At 37.3% G+C, this 23,387-nt stretch overlaps 1 protein-coding gene across 1 annotated transcript in view; it reads right to left on the bottom strand.

Moving 5' to 3' along the window:
* The window catches only part of LOC139712879 (placenta-specific gene 8 protein-like), a 50,315-nt gene that overhangs the window by 5,294 nt on the left and 21,634 nt on the right, over positions 1–23,387 (bottom strand). Inside the window, exons 2-4 of the mRNA XM_071624659.1 lie at positions 13,343–13,446; positions 909–964; positions 65–155 (exon numbers count right to left, since the gene is read on the bottom strand). Of these exons, the coding sequence (XP_071480760.1) occupies positions 65–155; positions 909–964; positions 13,343–13,364 (169 nt within the window). The 5' untranslated portion in view covers positions 13,365–13,446. The remainder of the gene's footprint in view (positions 1–64; positions 156–908; positions 965–13,342; positions 13,447–23,387) is intronic.

Here is a 23,387-nt window from a genome sequence, read left to right as displayed (position 1 = left end):
AAACGGACAATAATGTGGAGGGCAGGAGGAGCGGAAGGAGAAGAGAAGAAGGGAGTGAACTTACAGATGGGAACATCGTCAAAGCAAGAACAAAGTGTGCTGCTCCATTCCCTGGGAGTACCGCGCGGGTACAAAGGATTGTTGGTCGAAGTGACCTGCATGTTTGAGACAATATGATCGATAATGATACTGTTATTATCTTTATTATAAACATCATTATTAGGGCTATTTTTCATGTCATTGTTCTCATTGTAATCAGCATTGTTATTATTAGCATTATTATGATCTCTATCATCATCATTATCAAATTTTGTATTATCTTCAGTAGTATCATATTGTTGTCAGTTGTTCGTTATTCTAATTCTTATCAACATCATATGAAAATTGTTTAAGATTGCTTTTTAAGGATCCGTATATTTAGCTTTTTGGATCTCCGCAAATGTGAATATGGCGTTGAAGTCTGTGTTTTAGAACAGAAAATATCACATACGCAAACGTACTTTGGTATGGATTTTGTCAATATCCTTAAAGGGATGGTATAGTTTCGGCTTCAGGTTTCCAACTTTTTTGCTAGATAATGGAAAACCTCTTATGAAATATGAAAGAGCATGCAATTCCAAGAGGAATTTAAAGCTTATTTGATGAAAATCGGTTTTGAAATGGTCGAGATATCCAACCAAGGCGATCCTAATGGAAGGTGTTACCCACCTTTTATTTGGATTGCCTTGTTTTACTTTGTTTTTTGGATATCTCAGCTCATCAAAAAATCATCATTAAAAAAAAAACCGGTGGAAACCTGAAAACTCATTTCAGCCGAAACTCTACCATCCCTTTAGCATCTTTTAATGTATAATAACAGTGGATGCATAGAATTACATAAATGCAGAGAATTATATACCCATGGTTACCTGAATCACAGTAGTAGCTGGCTGCGTGATCACCACTTCGGTAGACTCACACTTTTCTGAATTAATACCAAAAGGAAGAAGTGAAAGATCATAAGATATTAAGCTGTATAATGATAATTAGCTGTACATTACACATGGCTTTAGTATACACCCACGCAAACATACACACGCACACACACACACACACACACACACACACACATACACACAAATACCCCCTTTATAGGTATGTATGGCATTGTGTGAGTGTTTCTCTGTTTGAATTGAATTGAATTAAATTGGTTTCGTTTACATCATTTTTTTTTTCACAAGCATGAGCACCAATTTAATAATGACAAAAGAGCACACAGGAAAAAAAAATGTCAAAGAACGAATTACTGTCACTCCTTAACAGGAACTGAAAAAAAAACCCCAGAAAAATGCAATCATTAGCTATAGCATACAACTTCAAATCGTTCCGGTTATACAGACTTGCATTACACATTACACATTACGCAGAAACATAAATTATATATGACAGATACATACATTTGACATAGAACATGTCGTAAGTTCAGAATAACAATAATTCGATAATATGTACCAAAAAATGTCACACGTGACACAAAGAACGAGACAGACGTTCATGTCACCATCCAAGGCCACAAAATATCGGCTAATTTCAAAGAAAATAAAATAAATATCTGTAACGTTCTCATATATAATGAATTGCGAAGCATGAGTCTCATCATGCTGACACCCTGCTGAATAAATATCATTGGCTCAATATAGACAATAAAAATGCTGGACTATCAACGCTGTTGCTGATGTCCTTGACTTTCCCAGCTCTTTTCACAGAAGATATGTTGAATATTGTGAGGCTGTAGCAATGTTCAGTCAGCTACAATACCGCTGGTTGGAATACTATCAGGACTAGTATTAATCACTGATAGTGCATGGGTATACACGCACGAACACGTTTTATCGTTTGGTGAAATTCATTACTGCAACTAGTCGCAGGGATTCTGCCATCTTGTTCCAGGATGTCAATTTGATTTCTGCCGATGTGCCTATTTTACGGTCTATCTTTATCTCTGTGTGATCTGTGAGCCACCAAGCTTCTTGTTAGTTCACTGTAAAAACATCGGTGTTAGATTTAACACCACGGGTGTTAAATCTAACACCGATCAAACTTCAATAAAGGACCACACCCACAGGTGTTAAAAATGCACTGTGATGGTGTTGAAAAGTGTTCACTTGACACTTCGTGGTGTTAATTTGACACTGTACCTGGTGTTATTTTGACACTGTACTGGTGTTAATTCAAAAATGACACCACATGGTGTTGATTTGATATTTGTTGGTGTTAATATCAATGGTTTAACACCCGTCAAGCTTCAATAAGAGACCACACCAGCTGGTGTTAATTTGGTGTAAATTTATTTTCACATTTTTTCAAAAATCTAGTATCTTAATGTAAAATTCTTGATCGTCTTTTATAAATTAAAAAATCAACAAGAAGTGCAGTTACTAAGAAACTCTTCAAAAAACAGTTTAAAATTTGGAAATGACACCCAGAGGTGTTAATTTAACACCATAAATGAGCACCGAAAATTTAACACCAGCTCGGTGTTCACTATTTAACACCGGACTTTTTGCAGTGTTCGCTATGCACAGATGCATTCATTATTGCGAAGATCGCGTGGTAAAGTGCTACTTCAATTTGAATCGGTTTTTAGGAAGATCAAATATTTATGACTGTGCACTATTATGTATGTTATGTACTTGTTTGGTAGAATCTGCAACCCTTTATGTGCTGTGAGCAGGGCCTAGTGATTGTAACAGAAAACCCCATAACGTTTTGATACACACTGTCTTAAGTCCCTGACACAAAAAGCATGAAGATTACGGTGATTTAACCCACTACCTCCGGGGAACTATGGCGAAGGTGTGATACCAACTAATGTCAACCTCGACTAATTCGACCTCGCAAAAAGAAGCCCAAAAGAAAGTTTAATACACCGACCGATATCAACGGGTGCAAACTCTATTGTGTTAGTCGAGTGCCTGTGGAGTCATAGGCAAGGATGACTGTATAGTATCAAAGCTTGTAATAAATGGACTTAGTTGGCTTTATACTGAAATATGAAAAATTGCCAGCAGTGGTTATATTCTTATGAATGTTTTGAAAGGACATTCAGATGTCTATGTTTCTTTCATGATGTCATAATAGGTACAGTATGACAGAAATGTTTAAGTCAATAAAACGCAACATCATCTTGTTTGACAAAAATTATGTGTATGATATAGGTACAGTATATGATAGAAATGTTTAAGTCAATAAACGCAACATCATCTTGTTTGACAAAAATTATGTATTCATAAGGTAGTATTCACAGTAATGAGACCTTTATTATCTAGCATCCATGGTTACCAAATCAACATCTAGTTATTTGTGATATGATGTATAGGACTTCTTAACAAGACATATCATTGATACAACTTTAAAATGATATCATAAACATAAGCACCACCGGAATCAAATATCAATTCCTTGACAATTATGGTATTTTCTTTTCATGTGATTATTATTTTCAAACTTTAGTAAGAGGGGGATATATATCCATTTCTCAATTCAAAATCATAACGGGGTTTGAACAAAGGATTGAAGAATACGTAGGCAAACAAAGAAAACAAGCACACGCCTTCCTAGGTTTGGCCGGATACAAAAGGGGATTCCACCCCCCCCCCCCCCCCCCCCGAAGTATTTTGGTTTTACTCTGACACTGTTGCCTGACACGAGATTCAGGCTCTCTTTCTGAATCAAAGTCTTAGGCACTTATTCCTTATAGGCAATGATATTGCCAATGGTATCTCTAAAAAAAAAATCGAGTGAAAATTTTCACTCTAAAAAGAGTGAATACAAAAAAGAGTGAATTTCGAGTGAAATTGGAGTGAATTTTGAGTGAAAATGCTCATTTTCACTCATTTTGGAGTGACGTCAGGGATCACTCGAAGATTTTGGAGTGATCCCTGACGTCACTCCAAAATGAGTGAAAATGAGCATTTTCACTCAAAATTCACTCCAGTTTCACTCGAAATTCACTCTTTTTTGTATTCACTCTGTTTAGAGTGAAAATTTTCACTCGATTTTTTTTAGAGAGATACTACATTTAAATATCATGTTAAAGGGATATGGAATCGTTTGATTGAGACGGGGATTGAGATTTCAATCTTTTGTGAGATAATTAGAAACCACTCATGAGAGAGTATACAATATTCTAAAAGACATTCAAAGTTTATTTGATGAAAAGGCTAAGATGTTCAAAGCAAAGTAAAACAAAGTGTTCTAATAAAAGGTGTGTCCCACTTTCTATTATGACTTCTTTTATTTGTGGATATCTTAGACATTTTCAAACGAATTTTCATTAAATAACCTTTGAATTTCTCCTAGAATGTTTATGCTCTTTAAAAATGCCGCATAAGGTTTCTCATTATTAAAAAAAAAAGAGCGGAAACCTGAAGCCCCATTTCATTCAGTACTATACCATTCCTTCAACTTCAGTCAGTTTCATCATTACTGAGGTAGGACGCCCTCATCACAGCTACATCACAGCTGCACTCTTCCAGCCCACTCATATTTAAGGGGGCCGCCGCACAGTGGGCCAGAATGGCTCCAAAGTGCGCCAAAATTCATATTCACCGAGATCGACTTAAAACGTACGCTAAATTGACCGATCTAGGGGTAATCAGACCCGTAGAGTGCAATGAAAATATTTTCAAACACATATGACGTCATTTATATAGGGATTTCTAATTGGCTGTGAACATCCAATGAGAAATATAATATTTCTCACGTTACAATATTTTTCCACTGTCAGAAAATTGATAGTGCGAACTGTAGCTGTGGGATAACGCGTGTGCTGAAACAACATGAAAAGTAACAAAATAAAAGAAACAAAAATAAAAGAAAGACGTCAAAGGTTCAGACTTTGGTCACACTTGGAGGGGCGCCCTTAAGGACTTTTTTGGTATTTGTCATTAGTTTGCTATATTATGTCCCCTCTTGAAAATGCATACGTTAACATTGCAAATAAGAGATAAGTGAGAAACAAACATTGTACACAAATATAGGTTTTCCCGGTCAATTTCATACTTTTGTCATTCAAGTTCCTATTCCGAGCATTCAATTTCACGCATTCCACGCTCGCAGCACTGAATCAGCAATCAAATTCAAAATCCGGTCATTCGAATTCACTATCCGAGCATTCAAATTCACTCTCGGAGCATTCAAATTCACTCTCGGAGCATTCAAATTCGCTATCGGAACATTCAAATTCACTATCGGAGCATTCAAATTTAAGAGAGGAGCACGCATTTCATCATTGAGCATTCAAATTCATGTCAAGCTGGCGACGGAATCTCGTCGGTCATTCAAATTCGTGAATAGGCAACCATGTTCCGAATAACTGCATTCAATTTAAAAGAAGTCCTGAATTTAGTTAGTTTGGGGAAGTGTATGCATGTGTTTCTCACTTGGCTTTGGATATATTGGGATTTATGATTATTATTTATTTTGCAGTAGAGGTCCACCTGTTAATTGACAATTTTGAACTCGCGCTTAGCAAATAGGAATATACAGGCACATGTCCCTGGGATTAGACATAAAATGGAGGTCCCACGTGTAAAAGAGTCACAACTCATGCACGTAAAAGATCCCACTTTATTATTCATCGCAAAGAGCAAAACATCTAACTGGACCCCATATGGAAGACCAGCTTTTGCAGCTGAATATGGGTTATCCAGCCATCTTCTTTGATAGAAAGTGAAACAAACAAAAATTAGGCACTGTATAGGTTTACAGACGAGCATGATACGGAGGGTTGGTTGACACTTTCGAGGAAAAAAAAACACAATTTCGACTATTTTGAAAAGCATACATGAGTATTTTATACGTGTTGTTTGTTGTGTATTGCTGTCTTATTGATTTAATTTGGCGGGACTATGTGAGATCATTGTGTGTCAGTTTGTCTTAAATTGATGAATTGTCATTAATGTGGTTGGTGTTAGGGCGTTGCAGTATCATCAAGAAATATGATTACTCGTCGTTGTGTTGTTTGGATGCACTGCTGATTGGACATTGCAATATGAAATTTATTGAGATGAATAACAAAGAATACATGAACAGAGAACAATGTAGAACATGTTAACAATCCTAATTACACTATATGCAAGCATTCATTGGTTGTGTTGGCCCTTTTTCCTTTCTTAAAAGTCTCCTCCATTTTCCTCGTTAAATTGATTGCACGAAGTAGGAACTTGATCGCCTCAAAATGAATTTGAACGCTCCAAACAAGCTCATTGGGACTATCACGTGACTATCGCATGAATTTGAATGCACGAGTAGGAAAGTCGGTGCTCGCATTTTTAAATTGAATGCCCAATCGTGAAATTGATTTCACGAAAACGAAATAGAACGCTCATAAATGAAATTGATCGCTCGGATTCTGAATTTGAATGCCCCAATATTTTCGCGTGCGTGCGCTGCGTGAATTTGAATGCACATTAATGAATTTGAGTGACAAAAGTATGAAATTGACCGGGAAAACCTATATTATTGAAAAGGAAATTTGATAAAGTTATTATGTTAAGCCCGTTAAGGCCATAATATATAAAGCCTTAAAAATGTTTTAGAGAGGTATTCATACTTCTTCAAAATGAATTAATGAGAATTTTTGGTAAGTATGTAGGATGTTAAAAGACTATAGATATAATCGCATAATGATGGAGGAAGATGTGCCTACGGAGGTAGGACTGAAAGACAGAGAGGTGATATTATTATGATAAACTAAGAATTCAGTTAAAACATTCCTTTTAAAAATAGTATTTACTTGATTTGATAAAGGGGAGAAAAATAATGGTTATTCTACATTCTAGGGCATACATATATTTTCGGAGAAAAAAATACTCTACATTTTCGTAATGAAAAAAAAATCCCGAATGATTCTCCTCCCCCTTCCAACTGACTTGACCAGTGTGGTCTACAGGCATGCATAAAGCATGAAGAACTCGGTATTTCAATACAGGGGGAAAAAAAAGATCATTAACACCCACACTGGAAACTAACCTTACACCTCAATAACCCTACACAATAACAGAAGCAGAAGCCTATGGTATGTATTGCGAAAACATCACGCTAAAACAAAGTATCATGAACTGTCTATCAACATCCAATACTGCGTTGCATTTTCTGTTATTTTCGTGTTTTCCAACTCCTTACAGTCAGGTAATCCCATCACTGCAAGCCCTTGAGGCTCTTACGGGACACCTTTTTCTGTCACTTTATACTTCACTTCTCCCCTCTTGTTTTTGTTCTTCTTTTTTTTTTAAGTCTGACTTGGTACTATAGTTTATTGTATGATGACCTATGATGACCTATGTCATCCCTTTGTGAATTATATTGTGAACTATGTTATATTTCGTCTTTTTTAAGTGTATATACTTAAATGTGGAAAGAAATAAAGGAGAGTCATATGCTCTCGGTCAATTCAATTCAATTCAATTCAATTCAATTCAATTCAATTCAACACTGTGAGATTATCAATAATAAGAGGATATGAAAATATGACTGTGGTACCACGAAAAAACAGGTCGAAAGAATCGTGCAGGAGGAGAACGTCAGATCTGTAGGTTTCTTGAATGTGGGTACTTGGCATGCTGTTAATCAGTGCAAGTAACTGTCTACACAGGCATTATAGGGTTATAGACCATCGAGACATTTATGGTCATTTAGCTGGTTCGATGTGAACATTGTACACCTATCAATCATGATGAGCATGACACCCCGCCCCTCCCCAGACCCCCGCCCCATCTCTCACCCTCTCTCTCCCTCTCTCTTGCTCTCTCTGTGGTCTCTGTTGTTGTGTGTGCCTTGCCTGCGTATGAGGATCCATTGGATGCGTGCTGCCACTGCACGCGAGATTTTGGCAAAAAACAGGCAAACATGCGGATGGAAAATTGGGTTTTCTTCACAAGATTGCGGAAGATTGCAGCCAAGTTTGGTATCATTGTAAAGCAGAAACTACAGCAAAGGCGACTGTGATATTTTTAGCGCGGGAATCGGTGGGAATGATGACCATTTTTTCACATTAAAAGAAATTTGCTATTTTTAGCCAAATTTTCCTTGTTTTGACCCAAATTACTTTCAGAGGGAATAAAATCTGGCCTGTAGAGTTTATGATCATTTAAGATAGTTAATTTGACACGTGTGTTGAAAATTTGAAGAGGGTCAAACGACCTGTTCGGCGGAAACCTTTTGAAAACCGCAATATTGCATTTACACGTGTTTTACCCAGTATTCACAAATTTTGAGTCTGTTTGTAGATAAACAATCCACTTAAAATTAATTTCAAGAAAAACTATTATTCAGAGGTGTTCAGGAGGATGTAATTTGTGCCTAGGATATGAAAAAAATAAATTTCCTTCCAGTGACTAAATCCCTATTTTGGCGCACTTTCATTCACACCTGGCCCACTGTGCGCCGTTGCTAGGGGCAACGGCAGCCAACTGGCGTCGTAAAAACATCCCTTTGATTAATAAATGGAAAGACAACGTGTATAGGCGAGCACTTAATGGGTGAAATTCAAATAAAAAGCATATTACGCTGAGAGAGAGAGAGAGAGAGTAGCTGCGAAAGAATATCAAGTGAATGTGCGCGCATGCGTGTTTGTTTGAACGTCTGAGAGAGATAAAAAGAGAGCAGAGAACGCGCCATCTTGATTGCAGAGAAAAATAATATGTCCACGCCGATCATATTTCTAAACAGAGAGGGAGAGGGGAGAGGGAACGCTAAAGACGAAGTTCTTTGCCTTTGTTGAGCGGATTCGGATCAATGAACTAAAATCGTTGGAAATTGCTGCTAGTAGGCCTGTAACGAAAGTACCTCACAAGCAACACAGGGACACTTCAATTATGTTTGCAATTCAACTGTATCTTGCCAAGTGAGCCGGGCAGTGAGTCATGCAACTGTAATATCTTTACATTTACCACCGCTGAATGAAATTCGCACAGGATAAGCAATGTAAACACGTAAATGATGTCCCAGTCAAACAATAAAGTGTCTGACTCCACGCAGTTGGCAAATCCATTGCCATTGCTGTAGAAGGAATTCATGTTACTCTTTTTTCTCGCGGCAGACACACATAATCTCTCAGTTTTGTAGAAGGCTGTGATGTATGTAATGATTAACCTTTATCTTACCATGCAACTTGGTTTGCAAACTTACTTACAAATGTGATTTTCTTTGCCTGTCCAGAGTTACGTTCTTGGGTTTCCTAGATTCTCATCTTGTCTTTTCAAACCTACTTTTAACTAGTAACAGTCCTCTACCTTTCGTTTTCCAAGTCTGCATAGGCCTACCTTTTATTAGAACTGCATCTTTTTGTTTTTCAAACCTTTTTTTCTTAAGGAGGAATGATGTTCCAACAAGGCACTTTCCCTTTCAAATTCATTGAATAGTAAGCATTTGCTGAGTATTCGATGTGTCGATTAACACTTCTATATTCTACTCTCTTTTTTTCAAATTTATTACCTTTCCCGAAAAAGCAATGAATAAAAAACAAACCAAAATCAAAACCGAAGACGGTTTCAATAACAGGATAAGTCCCTTTAAATATGTGATATTATCTTATATTCAAATTCTTTTGGGTATTTCAGTTTTTCACAAGTATATATTATATATAATAAACACTGAATCAAAATGAGTGCTCGAAAGTTTCATCACCATCAGTATATCTTTATACTACGTGGGAATCACAGAAACTGTATCGTATGTTATTGTTTTGTAGTTTTCTTTGTTTTAATTGTAAATTTGTTTGTGTTTGTGCATGTGTGTGTGCGTGTGTGTGTGTGTGTGTGTATGCACTTAACCATGGTGTAAAACGAGGACACACATACAAATATTACATTTAAAGCCAGGACACTCAGAGAACCGAGGACGTCCTCGGTAAGCAGACCATTCCAAACGGTCTGCTTTTTCCTGCTTTTGCATGTAGGGATACATGTTTGTAGGTCATCGATTAGCATGTGTTATTGTAATAAGTCCTCGGTTGGATGGGAAATGCATATACGAATGAGTCCTTGGTTGACAAGAGTCCTACTGACACACAGGTCTTCGGTTATGTGGTAAAATTCTTATGGGTAAAACAGGTCACATGTTTCCAGCATAGACGCGTATGTGTGTATGTATGTGTGTGTGTGTGTGTGTGTGTGTGTGTGTGTGCAATCCTACTGCTCTATATTAGGATTGAGTATTCAAATCGACTATTTTATAGAGGGAACACTCGCTTTACTCGTAGTGACAAATCGGGCAATATTGCACTGACCATGCATGATCATGATCATAGTGCTTGGCAGGTGAGATCTGATAGAAGAAAAAAAAAGTTTGTTTTTTTTATTTTGATACATTTTACATTTGATACATGCATTCTTATTTCCTTGAGACAGTATAATTCCGTGCGTTTCAACAACCTGCTTTGTGCATATTCATTGTGCGGAAAAGGTACATTAAATCTATACAATTACGTTCTAATTACAAACAAAAAGCGTGACATTGCGCTTCACCCACACCTAGGACTAGTGGTATACGTATATATTAACAATGATAATACGTACTATATATGAATAAAATCCCACCCTGTTAAACTGGATGAGGCAAGAATCGCTACAAGTGGCGTTGTCATTACTCGGTTTAGAACAGGGTTTTTTTTTTTCTTCTTCTTCTTTCTCTTCTTCTTTCTGTTTCACAAGTCGTTTCTATCTTTTTAAAGAATTCGATGTTATGCCTATCTCACAGTGAGTACATAAAGCGATTATTTCGTCATGATGGCAACAGTATCAAGTCTGGTTGACTTATCGCCTAAAGATCAACGGGTCTATTTGTCAAATGACCTTGAATGCATCTCAAATGATTTTTGATAACGGTGATGCATTGTCATATCATTGTGGCTCCCCTGTTCAAGGCCCGTCGAGCACGCTCTTTCCAAACGGCGGCTTAGCCCGTTTTCAATGGTCACGCTGCGCTACACACAATGACAATCGCAGAGCTAGTCTCACAACGAGCCGAAGCTACACGAGTCAGAACGATGGCTTCACCATGTTGATGGCCTTGTTAGATGTGGGAATGTGATTGTCATCTATCATCCTGTAAAAAGCGTAACCCTCACACACTGTATAGACAGCTACTGAAAATGTCAGCTTTAAAGGGACTGTACAGTACTGGTTGAGGTGGGGATTCGTGTTTTGAACACTTCTAATTGAGATAATGAGAAACCTCTCGTAAAATATGACAGAGTTTGTAATTTTAAGAAGGATCAACGTTTATTTGATGAAAATTGGTTTTCAAATGGCTGAGATATCCAAAAAAGTAATGATAATAAACGGCGACAGGTCACGCCTTTTATCAGGATCTCTTTGTTTCACCTTTTTTTTTTTGGTTATCTCAGCCATTTCAAAACCGATTTCCATCAAATAAACTTTTGATACCCCTTAGAATTGCATGCAAGCTCTTTGACATCATTCTCATAGAGTGGTTTCTGAATATCTCGCAAAACTTTAAAAGCTAGATCCTTACCTCAACCAGAACTGTATGTACACACCCTTTAAGAACTGCAGTCAGTAACTTTGACAGATGGACTTACTAGAATACGGTAGTCAATGAATTATGCATAAGCTTCTTTTGAACTGAGCCTTGCTGATTGGTTGGTCAGCAGATAATAGTGAAATCAGTATAACGTCCACCAGTGGAATTACTCGAATAGTTCAACTAACGTCGCTTCGAAATGAATTATGCATGAGCATCTTGCTCATGCATTAAAGAGCATTTCTGATTGGTGGATCACTACCTATATTACAGTGTGTAATGCACGCAGTCACTAACGTCGGCCAAACATGGAAATGCTAGAATGGCTCAACTACACCTTTTGCAAAATGAGTTTATGAGCTTCTTTAAACATAACTCTGATGGTTGGTTTGGATTTTTTTCCTCCCAAATATGCAGCTGATATTCTATCCCTTATACAGATAGGTCAACAAATGGTAGTAACGGGTCAAAGCCGGGGAAAAACCTCTAGATAGACGGTTATAAATGAAAAGTTTGCTTGCAAAAACCGATAAGTCCATATTTGCCAAATGGAGATATTTGCGATTAAAGGTCAAGAAAAATAAAGAGAATAATAAGAAAATTTTTGCTTCTTTTGACCATAACTTCAAAAATGTACCTTTATATGTAGTGACCAATATATCATTTAAAAGGTATTGTTTTGTACTTTATGACAGAGATCTTACTTCAAAATCTTCAAAAATAGACTTATCGGGTTTTTGCAAACAAACTCTTCATATAAATAAATAAATATATATATATATATATATATATATACATATATATGAAGGGTTTATATATGCTTATGTATGTATACATAGAAATAAACACATATCATATAACATAATACAGAAAGAGACAAAGAGAGATATTCTAATGAATAATTGCCGAGACCAATTAAGTCATTTTTTTAAAGTTCTTTAAGGTTTTGTCATCATATTGCCGGCACAAACGCATTGACAGGCTTGATGGTCAAAACGAAAATCCTTGACCCAAATATATTCCACTACACAGAGACATGGTCAATAACTATCTTCCGTGTGACTGCGTCCCTCATTCATGTTATTGACGCATTGCTGTAGCAAGCCTTTCATCTAAAGTTCCCATGGCAATTAACTCACAATAGCGCACTGGAAAAGTATAACAGCACGTAGAATACAGATCCAGTGTGTTGATTATCCCAGAAGGTTCTAAGGGTCATCCGACCTGACGACATGGTAACATACATCATTTTATCGAGTCAACTTAGTATTATTATTACGGCGAGATGTCAAGATATGTAACCCACCACGACGAATTATGAACTTTCATGTCGACATGGCGAGATAGGCTATCTTGCCAAGTCGACTTCCCAAAAAGTGAATGTCGACATTCCGACACAGCTTCCGTAATTATGCCAGGAGAAATGTTGTCTCAATCTAATTATGTCCAAACTCATGGTTCCGGACTGCAAAGCAAGATCCAGATTGTTTTCCCCCTCAACCGTGTGTTTTTTGGGATATAAGTTTTTTTTAAAGAACTCTGTCTCATCAACATCTAACTTCTTATTGCTTTTAATAATCCTATCATTTCTTGCTCAAGAATTGCAACATCATTAGAAGTAGCTCTACCTCTGCTTTGAGACACAGCCGATTTCAGGGGTCCTTTACTAGGAACGTATTAAAAAAAAGTGTTAAATGTTTTTATATCTATGTATTACTTCACCGTTGGGATCATCCTGACAAATTGATCAGATCACTAGCCACGACAGATTGGAATGAATGTCATCGATATAAGTATCGTCTTGATCGATACTCACCGTATTTTCCGGCGGATGTCATGATGGTTCTCGGTATCGATCAGCGATATTTGATAATCGGACAGGAGACGTCAAGCCTTGTGACAGCCAATGGATAGAGAGGTCTGGTTTAAAAAAAAAAAGGTAGAAAGGTAATATTGAGTTGAGGTGAGTTGAGTTGAGTTGAGTTGAGTTGAGTTGAGTTGAGTTGAGTGGAGTTGAATCATGTTCAGTTCAGTTGAGCTTTAATATTTCAACTTTGAAAATTTGATTTTTTCCACATAAAATTCACAATCAATGAAAAAGTATGTCAAAATACATTATAAAGTGCAAAAGTGTGACAACCTGTGGAAAGAAAGAAAATGCTACAAAGGGTAGAAAAGTAACACTGAGTTCAGTTGAGATGAGCTGAGTTGAGTTGAGATGAGTTGAGCTGAGTAGAGTTCCGTTGAGTTGAGCCTATTTATTCTTCTTTTTTCATTTCATTTCATTTCATTTCTTCAATTGATATACACAAATGATAAGAATCATGTCAAACATTCATTATAAAATGCAAGAGTTTTCACAACCTGCGGAAAAAAACAAACAAACACGTGAAAGCATGGGAAAGTACCACTTCGTCGAGAAAACTGAGTTCAGTTGAGTTATGTTCAGTTCAGTTGAAATGAGGGTATTTCCATCATGTTCATTTCATTTTCCTACTGAAATACGCTAGCTTCGAAACAATATGTCTAATCATACATTATAAAATGCTAAAGTTTGACAACCAGTTGAAAAAAAAGAAAACACGAGAAAAGGGTAGAAATGTAACACTGAGCTGAACTGAGTTGAGTTCAGTTGAATTGAGCTTATTTCTCTCTTTTTTTATTTTTCCAACTGAAATACACAATCACTCAAACAATATTTCAAACATACATTATAAAATGCAAGAGTTTGACGACCTGTGGGGGAGGGGGTGAGAAAACCCGAGAAAGGGTAGAAAAGTAACACTGAGCTGAATAGAAATAGGGTGATTTTATACCTTATAAAATGCAAAGTTTGCAAACCAGGGGAAACAAAAAGGGTAGAGAAGTAAAAGTGAGTTGAGTCAAATATACGTCAACTGTACGATGTACAAATTGATGACAATAGCAGTGGTCTATTCCTTGACATTAGGCCTATTAACTATCGTGATTCACAATCTCAAAGTATATTAAAATTGCATGCATTAATCATATTAAGTAAGAGAAGAGAAAATGATAGAGGAGACAACTACTATAAGCAGAGCCTAACTACGACATGTATGGCAGACGCCCTCGCAAACATATAAAATATATTCTCAAAATGTTCACAGAACTCTGCATAGGTTAAGAGTGGCAGACAAAATAACAAACTTTAGAGCTTACTTATTAGCTTTGTTAATAGGCATATCATTTTGCTCGTTTCTAGTATTTCTTTTTGCGTACATGCATGACACTTTAAAGATAAAATGGAGTTCCTGTTAAGGTGCATTTCACCGAGTGAAACCATGATTCAAAGTATCAGGATATAACTGCTAGTCAGTATGATGCTTAGGGAGCATTATAACTCATGTTTGATTACTAGAACGTCAATTTAGATGAGAACTGCAGTAGTGACTCTCGCAAAATAACGGCTCGTTTAAACGGAAGGATTTGGTCTCGAGCGCATGATTCACTACGCCCCCTTGCGGTCCCGAGAAGAAAGTCGGTTTTCGGATACTACTGATACTATACTACTTACAGAAGTCTTGAGAGAGCTCTGTGATATACTACTGAAGTGTACTGTACACAAGCGCGACCGCATCCCAGAGGCTACGATCCGCGATCCGTTTGTAGCAGAGCAAGCTGTCGACAACTGCGTACATTGTGTGTATAACCACTGTGTGCGTTTTATGTCCGACGTCCAGTAGTGTACGATCGAACGATACCCCTGTGCGGTGTATGTTGTGTGTACGTATCATGGGGGCATGGATGGGCCAACCGTATACTGTGCATGTGGGTACGGTGGCCATGAGCATGCTATCTAGTACCCATATTGTACACATGCCCCACGCGCTTTCCCCACTCTTTGCCTTCCACCAGGGAGGTGAGACCTCCCTGCTTCCACCAAAAAGTCGATACTCTTTGCTAGTCATGCTTCCACCAAAGAGTGGATTCAGTCCACTGAACAATGTAGTCCGTGGCGATATCGTACTGGCTTCCGTTCGCTATGACAATGCCAATCACTGTACTAGTGGATGGTACATGCGTGGCCATGGCAAGCGAGCTGGCTTCGTTCGCCCCGTTGCAAGCTACTAACGTATTACACGTATTATGTACTTGGGTACTGTTAGTATTCATACGACCAGCTACGAGCTGCGTGTTAGTGGACTGTTCTGCAGATCTATATAGAGGCGGTCCGAAATGCATGTTCAATTGCCATGTTTTCATGCTATAATAAACAATAAGATTCTCTCGCCATATTATGTGTTGACAAGAACAGATAAAATAACTGAAACAAACAATCAAAGGTAGCCCTCCCATTTTTCTTGTTTTTGTTATTCTGTCGACAAATGAGCTTCCAAGTAAAAAAAAAAAAAAAGAGTAAACAATAGTGGGCCTGTACGTTTTGTGAAGGACATGTTTGCTGTTCGTCGGGTGATTTGTTGACAGGCCATGGACCTAATATAGGCCTACTAGTACAAGGACATTCATCGTACACATTTTTGCACACGCATAATACCTTCCCTACAGGATATACCTGTCCTCTACGAATACCGATCCTTTTTTTTTTTCCTTCTTTTTTTTTTTTTGTGCTCTGGAATATGCTACGGAAAAGTGAAATATTGAGATCACAAGTGACAATCATTCTTCCATCATTTCTTTTAAAAACTGCCTGCTTTTCCCTAGCGAAAGTGTTTGCTTTGAGGTATGATTTCCTAACATACACCTCAAGACTGCACATTCACTTCATTTGATTTTTCTACGTTATTTTCTTCTGCGCATATAGTTTTAGATTTATCGAATCTCCATCTTGTTCTTCTCCCGGCTTGCTTGCGGTGACAATCATGGGATCAAAGCAGTACCCTAAAGCATGCTAAAACTGTCTTTGAGACGCTTTTGAGATGTAGGCCTACAGGTGGCCGTGCATGATTGACACAAAATTTCTCATGATCTCAGGTATTGCTGCTCCTCATCATCTGTATCTATTCAAAGACATTTCTGTCTGAAAAAGGCACATCTGCAAAACAAGACTGAAATGAGGGAAACGATCCTTTTGTTAGTGACGATACATGATCACACAATCAAGTAAAGAAAAAATGCCAAGTAAACCTAAGAAAGAACAACAGCTCTCATGTATTTATTACTGATGATCATCTACACAGCCAAAGTTGCCATGCAGTCGGTAGATGTTGACGCTTCCGCACGTACCACATGCTGTTCATTTCTAATTTTAATTTTTTTATTTATTTTTTTAGTTGCATAGGCCTGATTGTCAGAGAAAGACATAATCCGAAATCGAAAGGATTTTTGTTTTGCTTTTTTTCTGTTTTTTTTTTTTTTTTTACTGATTGTTTGTAATTTTCAAATTAGTGGGGCCTATTGAGATACGTTTTGCGATTGTAGGACATGTTTGTTGTTGGTCAGGTGATTTGTCGAGAGAACTGACAACCAAATTTGCTAATCCTGTTTGTGTTATTGTCGTTTTAGGGGGTTTTTTTTGTTTTTTTGATTTGTTTGTCCAGCATGGTAGGGCCTACCTGTGTTCTGTGCGTAGTTACTGCGGCCGGCGTGTAATGGCGACAGGGTCTTGTTCAATTTGCCATGGTTTTTACACTATATCATTTGTGATGAAAGAAAAGCAATTCTCTCGCCGTAAGTGCTGACAAGCCAAATCAAAAAATCAATAACAATCTTTGCATCGTTTTTGCCAACTCTGTCCATAGCCTAAATGAGCAGTCCAATAAAAAAAAAATGCACTAAATATCGTCAACTAAACCTACAGAAGTAAAAACAGCTTGATGATCTACACACGGTCAACGTTGCCATAGTTGACGCTTCAGCCTGTATATGCTGAGCATTTCTTTCTTAATTTCATTCCTTTTCTTCTTCTTTTTTTCTCAGCGTACTTTTACTGATTGTTTTTCAAATTAGTTGGGCCTATATGCGTTTTATGGAAGACGTGTTTAATTGTGTTTTCGTTTTGTTTTGTTTTGTTTTGTCAGGCGATCTGTTGACAGAATAATATTGATGACCACTAATCCTGTTTTGATTACTATTAATATTATTTTGGGTTTTGTTGTTTGAAATCAAAAATTGTCTGCACTTTTTTTCCTTTTTTTGGCCGATTATGTCGATAAATCAGCTGTCAAGTAAAAAAAAGAAAACAATCGCCGACTAAACCTAACTAAACCATCAACAACAAACCAACAACAACAAAAACAAACCCAGCTCGGTTGTTACTGATGATCGTCTATACACTATACGTTGCCAGAGTTGGTGCAGTACATGACGCTTGGCACGAAGCATTAATTTTATTCAAATTCATGAAATTCTTCCGTCGAGATGTTTTCATTGCAGCTGATTGACAAATTGCCCTACATCGACGTATATCAGTTGCATCGTAGCATTTATGCTTGACATTTTTCCATTTGTCCATTTTTTCTTAGCGTAAATAGCATAGGTCTGAGTGTCAAAGAATTATATGGATTCCGAAAGGTTCGGGTTATTTATTTTGTTGTTGTTGTTTTACAGATTTAGTAGGGCCTATATGCGTTTTGTGCAGAACGCGACAATGTTTTTTGTTTGAGCAGATGATTTGTCGACAGATTGTACAGAAATGCTAATCCTGTTTAGATTATTATTGTTTTCGGGGTTTTTTTTTCGTTTTTGTTTGTTTTTGCTTCATTGCTCCATTCACGTGGTACCTGTGTACTGTGTGCAGTCAAAGAGTGTGTAATGGAACTGTGCTGCAAGATGGTATACATGTAGCGTTCTTCTAGAATAATGTTCAATTGCCATGTTTATATGCTTATCGAAGAAAAACACTTCTCTCGACATATGTGCTGTCAGGTCAAGATTTAAACAAAAAAATGAAAGAAATTATTTTTAAAAAAAGTCTTCACAGCCTTTTTTTTTCTTTTGCTCATTCTGACAATGAATGGGCTGTCTAGTCAAAAAGAAAAAAAAATCGCTAAGTAACATAATATAGAAAATCCGATTGTTAATGACGATTATCTACATGGTCAACGTTGCCATCAGAGTAGGCATAGGCCTATCATGGATATTGACGCTTGGCATGTAGCATTTTATGCCGGACATTTTTTTCTTATTTTTTTGTTTCGTAGCGTAGTATGCGCAGGCCTGATTGACCAAGAAAGACGTATTCCGAAATGTTATGTTTTCTAGTTGTTTTACTGACTGTTTGTTTTTACAATTAGTAGGGCCTAATATGCGTTTTATGTATAACATGTTTGCTTGTTGTTTGGGCAGGTGATTTGATGGAATTGATTACCACAGTCATGCGCTGGTTCTGTTTGTATTATTATTATTTTTTGTTGTTGTTGTTTTTGCTTAGCGGCCAATTTTGTTTGTGGAGAGAATTGGCAGAAAAAAATTAATGTGAAGAGGACTGGTTTGTTTGCTTATCAGGTGATTCTGTGAGACAATTTTGTCAACAACAACAACAACAAAGCAAATCAAAGACCTCTTCCATCTGTGATTGTGCGACCGTCTTTTCCCTTTTTTCATGATGACAAATGTCATGACAAGAGCATAATCTTATGCAATCTCTTTCACATAACACAATCCCAATGGAGATCGAGGGGGCTTCGTGTTATAGTAAGCTATAATCAGTAGTGATCGAGGTGGCTTCGTGTTCGACCGGTATAACAAGCAACGGTGGACAGCTCTACACGTATGCCATCAGGTATGTATCACACGTATATATATATATATATATATATATATATATATATATATATATATATATATAAGATATATATATTGCATCCTTTCTTTTTTATTTCTTTCTGGTGCCCCACTCGGGATTAATCGGCTGAATAGGAAAAAAAGGCTCCCCCATGCATTTTTTCCCCTTCAGTTTCTCGTGCCACCAATGCCCCCTCGTTACGGGGTTGTTTCCTTCCTAAAAACAAATATCAAAAAATAATATACCTGTGGTCACTGCAGAACCTTGATGATATACATTTTAAAAGAAAAGAGAACTAACTATACCCTATAGGGGGCATAGGGGCAGTTTTCTTTCGTTATAACGAAGTTTCGTTATAACCGAACAAATACAATATTAAACGAAAACAAGGAAACCACGCATATAAATTATGATGTTCTGTTTGCTGAATACACTGGAAAGCTATGTAAAATGGAATGGGACCTTTTAAATTTCGTTTGAATATTACAATTAAAAGAGAGCATAAAGTTGTTTGTAATGTCCGAAGGTTCGTCGATCGGAAATTAAAATGATCAGGTTCGTCATTCCAAAGGTTTGTAATTTACTAACTGAGAAAGAATGACTATTCCGAAGGTTCGTTGTTGCGAAGGTTTTTTAATCCGAAAATGTAATAAAGTTTGTCATTCCGTGGAAGGTTTGTTAATTAAAAAAAAATGACACAGGTTACGTATTTCGAAGGTTCAGTTTTCTTATAAGACGATTATAAGGTTTGCAATTCCTAAGATTTGTTAGTGGACTTACCTTTTCTTTTCTGGATTAACGAAACGTTTTTTGTTTGTTTTTTTGTTTTGGGGTTTTTTTTGTTTTGTTGTTGTTTTAGGTTGTTGTTTTTTTAATGTTCCAATCAATGAATGTTTGGAATTCCTATCATTTTCGGACAAACGCACCGTCGTAATAAGAACCATATTTTTTTTTTTTTCGGAATAACGAATCTTTGGAATAACGCCAAAATGTTCGTGAACAAACACTGTTTCATTTCCGAACTAACGGACATTTAGGTGTATCAGAATCTTTGTGTTTTGTAATAAGGAACCTTACTCAATTTCAGATTATTGTCAGATTGTTTAACAATAATGCAAGTTCTCCTCGAAAACTTGTGCGTGACACACGGATCGAAAGCGCAGTATTGTGAAGCATTCGCCCACGCAGAGACGCTATAAATGCTTGTTCCGCTACGTATTTTCGGAAGCGATCCGCATTTCGTTATAACAGAGCACATTTCTTTTGTTTTTCTTTGTCAGTGGCGCTCGGAAAAGACTTCGTTATAACGAAAATTTCGCTATAAACGTGTTCGTTATAAGCGAATTTTTTTAACACAGACTTTAATGGCGAACATTTTGGGAACAGAAGTTTGCTTCGTTATTACCGTGTTCGTTGTAACGGGAGTGCAATGTATTGCAAATAAGCCATAAACATCACATCTCATTATTATTGTCATAAATTATCAGAGGATTGTAATTTCCTGTGCACATATCGTTATGTATGTTTTTTATATTGTTTTTAACAGATTGAACAACGCTCCGTAAAAACATGACATGCTGTCCCTATATAGCACCAGTAAATGAACGTCACTGGAAACACGTCCTGATGAACTTCAAGATGATGTCAAGTCAAGTCGCATCAATGATCATTGATGTACCGCAAAAAATATGAATAACACATTATCCCTTCCCACACATTGTCATAATAGGAAATTAATCATGGTGACGTTATTTTGTTTTTCTTTAATCCGGAACAACAGAGAAAACGTAAACTTTTCACCTTTGTCACGCTGAGTGAAATAGGTCAGCTTCTAATTATTTTCAGCATCCAGAAATGTACGGTATGACATTAATTTTGGTGAATGTATGTTACTAAAATTTGTAGATTCTTTGCAAAATGGTAACATCAAGGCGATGGAAATGTCCGACCACTATACCCTTTATACCATTGGCTAATGTTTCTTTTGTGTCCATGAGTATACGTATGTATCAAAGAGAGGTCAGTCTTTATGCTCCACTGACATTAATTCGCTCCGCGAGAATGTGCTCCACAACATCACCCCAACGACATCTGCTCCGTCGACAATGATTGCTCCGCCGACGACTGAACCACCAACACTTGCTCCGGTGATGTTTCCTTCGAAGACACCACAATGAATTGTCCCGCGCCCCGGCGACATTTTACTCCAAGGATACGGCAATAACATTGATCTACCATTAGTTCCAGTGGAAATGGCTGCATTTCATTTACCCAAATTCTGCTGGCATGTCCTCATGAACGAGATCCGAAGATATTTTATGACATCTGCTGAACTCAGCTCAATATTGAAATTGTTCTTATAACTCACAATCTCATGTTCGCATTATATCTTGCCACATTCAAAAAATATGCAGGAATTGTTTTGCACAAGACATATAGTTGTTTCTTGAAATACTTGAGGGGTGCTGCCGATTATTTATAGGCAATTATTAATTCGTTTAAATGTTTTATTGGTTATTTAGAAGGCCTAGCTAGTATACATATGCTACGATTGTTTTGGTTTATAGGTAATGTTTAGGCACTAATCTTCTACATATATCCGAAGAGTGTTCTTCGTAAAATAGCATTGCGTAAGCTTGTGATTCTAATTCATCGGAGTATCAAGCCTTTGTACTTCATTGTCGGATATCACCTTCGGAATAAACATTCTACATCCGGCACTGGTGGATGTTTCAGAAAATTATTGTCAGACGGGAGGGGAAATCTTAAAAGCAAAAATGAATGTCATTCTTAGTTTGATATGTTTCCCCTTGGGCAGTGGGAGATATTTGATTGTCTGTTAATAAATGATTCACCGTAAAGTCCCAAGGTAACAATGATACATTTCAACTATAATAACATGGTATTATAACCAAAGGTAAACGTATGGATTGCCCTGCTCGCAACTCGGCATTCATGGTCGTGATGGTCTTCCGAGGAATCCAATTTGACATGAATAATAAAATTGATTGAAACTCCATTTAAAATGAAACTCTTATTATACGCACATAATCTACACATAACGAAATCATAATTATACAAAACAGTATTCGAATACCACCCACGAACAGCCCTCTTCATGTAACATAATCATTTACATTACGTCGGGATACCAGATCACATACATTTTCATAACATCCAGTGCAAAACATAATTATTAATTGCTTTCTTATATAGGAATTACACGATGGTGAGGGTGAGGATATCATCCAAGGTAACAGTATTGCATAGATGCCCCACGATAGGCGAACATGCGTTTATTCTGTTCTTGTTTATTTTGACGTTGTTCATTTCTTTTTCTTTTTCTTTATCGAGCAACGAGAGACAGACCTATACTTCCGAAGTAGGAGCCTTAGTATTGACGGAAGGGGGAATTGGCGGGAAACTAATCTCCCTTTTTGACATCGTTAATTTCTTTGCACGGTATCCATTACTTTGGGGGATAAGTACACGTCATGTATAAGGTTCGTCAATCCGGGTCCCCAAATTCCTGTTCCAGATCCATTTGTTGCTCCGAATATGAAGGCGTTAGTTATAATCCGAACATTTTTATTCTGAAAACGAATTAGGTCCTATACGTGGTACGAAATTTATTTCGTTTCAGGATGAACGAACACCCGTGTTCGAATCAAGGAACCATAAAAATAACGAAAGTGTTTCTCTCTCAGAACAACGAACTTGCAGAGTGACGAACAGTAACATGATTTTCCCTTTTTATAATCAAGCACCTCTGAGTCACCGTCAGAAAAGAAAGAATAATGATAGAGAATCTTCCCCCTTTGGAGGGCAGTGGGATATATTTCAGGAAAGATATAAAGAAAATAGAAAAAATGACATTATTTTACGTCAATTGATTGAAAGAAATGTAGAATCAGGTAACGATTGCAATCCTGCCAGTGGTCTTCCCCGGAGTCTTCGACTTGAGCTCGCTTCGAAACATCCTTTTCATTCCCGCAGGCCCCAGACTGTTTATGACCTCAGCAGGAATGCGCCACCGCGCGGATTTGTGGTTTACCCCCCGCCCTCCCCCCTCCCCCTCCCCCTCCCCCTCCCCCCCCCCCCCCCCTCTTTGCCAAGTCTGTGGCACCTTGCTATCGTGGGATTTTGCTCTTTTCTC

The sequence above is a fragment of the Diadema antillarum genome, unplaced genomic scaffold (assembly GCF_040938485.1).
Source record: "Diadema antillarum isolate AM-2024a unplaced genomic scaffold, OU_Dant_1.0 seq00001870_RagTag, whole genome shotgun sequence".
In the NCBI taxonomy this organism is placed as follows: Eukaryota; Metazoa; Echinodermata; class Echinoidea; order Diadematoida; family Diadematidae; genus Diadema; species Diadema antillarum.
The sequence above is the reverse complement of the archived record's forward strand: the minus strand, read 5'-3'. Positions and strand labels throughout refer to the sequence as shown.